General features: G+C 33.7%; 1 protein-coding gene across 1 annotated transcript in view; it reads left to right on the top strand.

The window, feature by feature from the left end:
- The window catches only part of LOC106461583 (SWI/SNF-related matrix-associated actin-dependent regulator of chromatin subfamily A containing DEAD/H box 1-like), a 42142-nt gene that overhangs the window by 6591 nt on the left and 27311 nt on the right, over positions 1 to 8240 (top strand). The window contains exon 4 of the mRNA XM_013921426.2: positions 6373 to 6477. Coding sequence (XP_013776880.1) covers positions 6373 to 6477 — 105 coding nt within the window. The remainder of the gene's footprint in view (positions 1 to 6372; positions 6478 to 8240) is intronic.

Raw genomic sequence — 8240 nt, 5'->3', positions numbered from 1 at the left:
GCACCAAAGAATATAGACTAATAACATGCAAAAAGTAGACAAATTCACTTACCTCTCAAAATTTTCCTCGCTTTCTAACTATGCGACAAGAGCCGTTACAAATTCATCCAAGCTAATCGTTAACTTCCCACGGGAACGATGTTGCTACTCCGAGTAAAATTGACGATAATCTGTTCAGAACACAATATTATACAATATGTCATTTGATAGATGAAAACCTTGACTTCCTATTTATTATAGGTAATATATAATGAAATGTAAGAGAGAACTATTAACGAATTGTGAAAGAGAGGATGTGACAGGTGATATGGTCTGTTTGAGCAATAAAGATTTTATAGAGAGTATTTTATGTTTAATTTCGTACATTTTTGAGGGGTGATGGATAACATACAGATGATGTCATGCTAAGACAAAATGTGTCCCATGGGTCACACTAGTGGAAATTCAGGATTTTGTATACATTTCCTTAAGACCTTAAAACTTGTATACTATTAAAATATGGATTTTATGCTATTATAATTAGTATAACATAAACAAAAGTAGTTTAATAAAATTTTGAATGTAAGACACTAAAACCTTGTGTCATGTGCAGTAAAGGGTACCTGGGTAGAGAGGATTAATCAGAGTGAGGCCACTACTGTACATCGACTGATAGCAGCCATGTCTTGTAGACGTTACAAACCAGGTGATCATTGATGTTCCCTATTAATGACATGTTAATCCTACCTGGTGCTTCACACCTCATGCTGCACTAATGATCACACAGTCACAGATTTACGATCAAACAAACAGTATGTTTTCACACTCCTTTAAACTTTCTCATTTATAACACTTGTAGTTTGGTATCTCTTTGGTCTTCCTGTGAACAAAAGATTTGTTCAAGGGGAAAATTTGCACATTCATTTCAAGTTTTGTCCATTCTGCAATAAATAGAACTCTATTTTCCCAGCCAGATGTTATTATAACATTCTGTATCAAACAGGAACATAGAAAGGTGAGTATTATAGGCGAGTTGTTGGGGTATGTACTGTGGCCTCAGTCTGATCCCAGAGTTGACCCCATACAGTGACACCCGGTAATACAGCCACCTCGCTATGCAGCCATTAATTGCTTAGACCCACAGCTGACCAGATAAAGGGGGCTGGAACTTACTCTATGATCAGATATTCCATTCTCATTGAGTCTTCTTGATACTGTAGATCTGGACACTTTTCTGTCATCTGGTACATGGTCATTTATCTCATGCTTGAGATCAGTGACAGTTTTCCTTGTGTCCCAAAGGCTGCATAAACTATTATATTTAACATCAGTATCATTGAGTTTAGATGTTCTGCCTCTTCCTTTCCTATTTTCAAATTTACCTGTCTTGGTCTCACAATCTAGGATGTACTTGACAATGTTTAGGGAGCATTTCAAGTATGTAGCAATTTGTTGGAGAGTCTAACCAGCATCATGTAAAGCTTTCATGTGAACTCTCTGTTCTACTGACAATTCTCTATGCTTTTTGAGCTGCAGCATGACAATAAAATTTAACATATAGTGTTTAACACTGTTTTTATGAAGGTTTATTTGTGGACTGCTATTAAACTGATTTCTTCTAGCATATACCAGTACCATATGCTAGCTCCTTGCTAGCTTCTATCTATATACTGTATGGGGTACCATGACAGTTACTTCAGACCCTAATTTTGATCAGTATGTTCATTCGAGCTGAACCCTTATGACATACCCTTGGTACAAGTATATGAGAATTCTAAAGAATACGTATTCTCACCCTGGTTCACTCAATTGTCAACAGGGATCAGTGAAGCATTACCATAGTGTTGAAATTTACATTCTGTAATGGAATGGAAGAATTACCCTCATAAAATTGAAAGAATAAGAAAATATTCTCTTGTCCTAACACTTTTGCACTGTAGTTAGTCTTTTATTTGGTTATACACACTCTAGTATCACTTCAGTTTATCTGCATAGCTGGACATAGTTTATCATATTCTTTAAACAAGTATTCTACAGCAACAGCAGTTTAACCATGAAGCTATACAAACAGCTTATTATATATTTATAACACCTATAAATTCTAGAATAAGACAGTTTATTGATGAATTTTTTTTCTGTGTACAACAACTGTATATCCTTATGAAATATAGTATATCTATGAAGTTGGCCCTAATATTTAATAGTTCATTATCTCGAAAAACCTAGTACAGTCAAGACATTCCACCCATGAATTAGGCTTGGAGTATACTCTGTTGATACTCTGTTGAATAATGAATGTCATGACAGTGCATCCAAAGAGTTCAATAGGAAACTTGCATATCTCACTGTTATGTAGTTGATAAATATTTCTGCATGTGCTGTCTAAGGATGGATTTACTACAGAAGTTTTCATCCAGATTCATTTGTGCATTAGGTGTTTTGTAATTCTGTAGAAAATCTACCCAGTGCCAACACTAGGTTCAAGAACAGTGAAGTTCACAACTACATGATATTACAGCTTAGTGCTTTATGAATGTCTGTTGTGAAGATGAAACCAATCCATGATACACCTGTTTTCTGTTCAGAAATCAAGCTCTACTTGCTTGGTTAATCATACATTCAAATGCCAGTTTTGTGGCTGTGCTAGTGTGTAATATTTTATACAGTTGTCTATTTAGCTTCTCATTGGAATGTTTTTAAGTGTGGTGTATAAATAAGAAGTAACTAGAACTAGCTAATGAATAAGGTTTCTTCAACGTACCTGTTGAATACCACACAGACTAACTTACCTGTTGAATATCATACACACTAGCTTACATTGTGAATACCACACAGACTAGTGTACATGTTGAATGCCACACAGACTAGTTTGCATGTTGAATACCATACACATTAGCTTACTTGTTGAATACCACACAGACTAGCTTACTTGATGATTACAACACACACTAGCTTACTTGTTGAATATTACACAGACAACTTACCTGTTAAATACCACACAGACAACTTACTTGTTAAATACCACACAGACTAGCTTGCATGTTGAATACAACACGGACTAGTTTGCATGTTGAATACCATACACATTAGCTTACTTGTTGAATGCAACACAGACTAGCTTACTTGTTGAATGCAACACAGACTAGCTTACTTGTTGAATACAACACAGACTAGCTTACTTGTTGAATACAACACAGACTAGCTTACTTGTTGAATACAACACAGACTAGCTTACTTGTTGAATGCAACACAGACTAGCTTACTTGTTGAATACCACACAGACTAGCTTATATGTTGAATACCACACTTACTTACTTGTTAAATACTATATAGAGTAGCTTACCTGTTGAATACCACATAGACGAATTTACCTGTTGAATACCACACAGACTAACTTACCTGTTGAATATCACACAGACTAGCATAAATGTTGAATACCACACTTACTTACCTGTTAAATACTTTATAGAATAGCTTACCTGTTGAATACCACATAGAATAGCTTACCTGTTGAATACCACATAGAATAGCTTACCTGTTGAATACCACACAGACTAGCTTACTTGTTGAATACCACACAGACTAGCTTTCTTGTTGAATACCACACAGACTAGCTTATATGCTGAATACCACAGACTAGCTTTCATGTTGAATACCACACAGACTAGCTTTCATGTTGAATACCACACAGACTAGCTTTCATGTTGAATACCACACAGACTAGCTTTCATGTTGAATACCACACAGACTAGCTTACATGTTGAATACCACACAGACTAGCTTACATGTTGAATACCACACAGACTAGCTTACATGTTGAATATCACACAGACTAGCTTGCATGTTGTATACAACACAGTCTAGTTTGCATGTTGAATACCACACACATTAGCTTACATATTGAATACCACAGAAACTAGCTTACATATTGAATACCACAGAGACTAGCTTACATGTTGAATATCACCTAGACTAGTTTACATGTTGTATACCACACAGACTAGTTTGCATGTTGAATACCACAGATACTAGCTTAGATGTTGAATACTACAGAGACAAGCTTACATGTTGAATATCACATAGACTAGCTTACATGTTGAGTATCACATAGACTAGCTTACATGTTGAATATCACAGAGACTAGCTTACATATTAAATACCACACAGACTAGCTTACTTGTTGAATACCACACAGACTAGCTTACCTGTTGAATACCACACAGACTAGCATTCACGTTGAATACCATATGGACTAGCATTCATGTTGAATACCACACAGACTAGCTTTCCTGTTGAATACCACACAGACTAGCTTTCCTGTTGAATACCACACAGACTAGCTTACATGTTGAATACCACACAGACTAGCATTCATGTTGAATACCATACGGACTAGCATACATGTTGAATACCACACAGATTAGCATTCATGTTGAATACCATACGGACTAGCATACATGTTGAATACCACACAGATTAGCATACATGTTGAATACCACACAGATTAGCATACATGTTGAATACCACACAGATTAGCATACATGTTGAATACTACACAGACTAGCATACATGTTGAATACCACACAGACTAGCTTACATGTTGAATACCACAGAATAGCTTACTTGTTGAATACCACATAGACTAGCTTACATGTTGAATACCACACAGACTAGCATTCACGTTGAATACCATATGAACTAGCATTCATGTTGAATACCACACAGACTAGCTTACATGTTGAATACCACACAGACTAGCTTTCCTGTTGAATACCACACAGACTAGCTTACATGTTGAATACCACACAGCATAGCATTCATATTGAATACCATATGGACTAGCATACATGTTGAATACCACACAGATTAGCATTCATGTTGAATACCATACGGACTAGCATACATGTTGAATACCACACAGATTAGCATACATGTTGAATACTACACAGACTAGCATACATGTTGAATACTACACAGACTAGCATACATGTTGAATACTACACAGACTAGCCAACTTTTTGAATACCACATAGACTAGCTTATATGTTGAACACCACATAGACACAGACTAGCTTACATGTTAAATACCACATAGACTAGCTTAACTATTGAATACTCCACAGACTAATTTACTTGCTGAATACCACACAGACTAACTTGTTGAATACTACATGAATGACCCTAACAATTTCTTCATATTGTTATACTAGCTGGAGTACCCGTCCACCTAGACGAAAGTTATGTAAATTCATAATAAATGAAATGTTATCTCAGGATATGTAAAGTTGCTTCCCTTATATGTAATTGTAAAAAACTGCAAAATACAAAATGTACCTCTGGCTGGACTCAACAAACCTTTATGCCAAATGTAGTGAAGATTCATCTACAGGGGGTGAAGTAATGGTAAAAAACGCCCATAAAAACTAGAAAATGCAAAACTGAAAATTTGTATGTATCCTCATATGGACTTAATGAACCTCCATACCAATTATGGTAAAGATCCATCCACACTCTGCGAAGTAGTTACATGGACATACAACAGACAGTACTGTTATATTTATATAGATGTGTACTTATATACAGCAACTATTTTGTCTATAACCATGCCAATGAGTTAAGCTTGTATTATATTGTACACAATAAGTATATATTCGAAAGTCATCACAATGACTGATGAGTAATAACAATGTATTTCATATTATACAATAAACTTGTACTCTGCAGCCAAGGCAATTTATCAGTGGAGTTAGGGATGTAGTTTATAATTAAATTATAATTCCCACAGCCAAGGCAGTTAATCCTTGGGTTTATTTATGTTGTTTTTTGCATAGAACAGGTATGTATTTCATATAGCCAAGAAAGTTTATCCATAAAATTAAGTGCGTACTACTCTACACCCTCCACCCATGACATTTTAACAATGAAATTTACATAATAAACAACATGCTTAATTTCACAGTTAAACTGCCACAGCTGTAAAGTACATAATGTGGTACATAATAAACAATATGCTTAATTTCACAGTTAAACTGTCAGAGCTGTAGGGTACATGCTATACTACATAATAAACAACATGCCTCTACAGTATGTACCGTACAGCTATGGCAGTTTAACTGTGAAATTAAGCATGTTGTTTATTATGTAGTACAGTGTGTACCCTACATCCATGACAGATTATTGATGGATTTGGGTATGTACTTTGTTATTTACATGAACTTTATTTCCTACAGAAAAGACAGTTTAAGGGACTTGCATTTTTATTATGCACAACAACTGTACTATAGTAGAGTTATGCAGTTAAATACTCTATACAAGTTTCTTTTCATCTGTTTAAGATACGTTATTTCACTGTTTCTTGTATGTTTTAATATGAATTTTTTATCATTTTTTTAGGTTCTTCAGCAACTCCCTGCAAAACATGATAAAATACAACATTGCCCTTTGTCTGACGTTCAGAAAGATCACTATGACAAGCTTGTGGCAAGATTATCAAAAGAAGTAAGAGTTTATAGAGATAAATTTTTAATGTCTGTGTTCTCTGTAGTTACATGTACATAACTTGTTAAAAATTCAAACATTGAGTATGAATCCAAAGTTTTACTTAGAAGTTATGCTGAACATTGTGTCTCAAGTAGAATTAATTTTACTATTTACCCATTTTGTTGATAAGCTATAAAAATGTAACTGACCTTGTAACCACAAAGTGACTGTCAGTTTCCATACTATAACTATTAATATGTTTTGTGTGTCTCTATGAAATTTGGCAAGCTTTTAATAAGCATTAAAAGTCTTTTGTACATGAAAAATCTTAATTTTTAAGTATTTTTACTAAAAATTTGTCAATGAATGTTTGGAATCAGTGTTGACTGCTCTGCGTACAAAGTGATTTTCATGTTACTATTAAAAATACTTTTCTTCATCTGATAATTTTCAGATTTCATTTTTGTAGACTCTAAGCCCTCATAAATAAATATAGAACTTTTTTTTTGAGTAAAACATTATATTTTATCTGTTATTTTCTCTACCCTAACTCTATAGACTCGGTCAATTTGATTGACCTTGTAACCACCATAAAAAATAAGAAATCTAAATTACCCTTTTCTTCTTTGTACAATGATTGTGAATTGTAACAACGAAGTACAATTGTTTATCCTAAATTGTCTAACCCAATCACTCGGGTACCCTTTACTGCACATGACACAAGGTTTTAGTTATCTTACATTCAAATTTTTATTATACTACTTTTTGTTTATGTTATACCAATTAGAATAGCATAAAATCTTAGCTAGTAATCCATATTTTAATATTATACAAGTTTTAAGTTCTTAATTCTACAAGGCAATATTTTAAAAAATCCTGGATTTCCATTAGTGTGACTCATGTGACACATTTTGTCTTAGCATGTCATCATCCCTATTTTATCCAAAAAAAAAAGTATGAAATTAAACATAAAATATGCTCCATAAAATCGTTATTGCTCAAACAAACTGTAATTTTTATAGCCTTCAATTTTGTTTTGTTACAGAACTACTGAATATAAAATCAGACTCCTCCTGCCACACCAAACTCTCACATCCTCTTTTTCACAATTCGTTGATAGTTCTCTCGTACGTTTTATTATATATTACCTGTAACCAATAGAAAGGCAAGGTTTTCATTTATCAAATTACGTATTGTATAACTCACAGTACAAGATTCGTTCCCATGGGAAAGTTAACAACTAACTTGGATGAATTTGTAATGGCTCCTGTCGCATAGTTAGAAAGCCAGGAAATTATGAGAGGTAAGTGAACTTGTATACTTTTTGCATGTTATTAGTATATATATTCTTTGGTGTATTATTTAATTAAATAGAAATTATTGAGTGCATTACTATCTGTAGTATAAAAAAGGGTTAACTCTCTTTGAAACCCAACAGGAAGAAAAAAAAGAAGATTGGTGAAGTATTTTATTTCTTGTTTTTCATGTTTATTCTTTGTGTCTAATTATAGAAGTAACTAAAATGTAAAAATTGGGATCCTTTTAGATTTGGTAAAATAAATAATAATAATATTATGATAAAAATGTTTCATGAGGCACACACACATGCACGAGTATCAATGGGTAATGTAATTCGTTAGTGTAACATGAGCTGCGTGTTCTCCAAGTGATTTACAACTTATAATGGCGTGGATTATAGTTAGACACGGTTCAAAGGGCAATAAAACAATAATATTTGATTATAAATAGATGTATACTGTTACGAACTTAGAACTACTTAG

The sequence above is a fragment of the Limulus polyphemus genome, unplaced genomic scaffold, assembly GCF_000517525.1.
Source record: "Limulus polyphemus unplaced genomic scaffold, Limulus_polyphemus-2.1.2 Scaffold992, whole genome shotgun sequence".
Taxonomy (NCBI): domain Eukaryota; kingdom Metazoa; phylum Arthropoda; class Merostomata; order Xiphosura; family Limulidae; genus Limulus; species Limulus polyphemus.
This window is presented reverse-complemented; position numbering and strand designations above follow the sequence as displayed.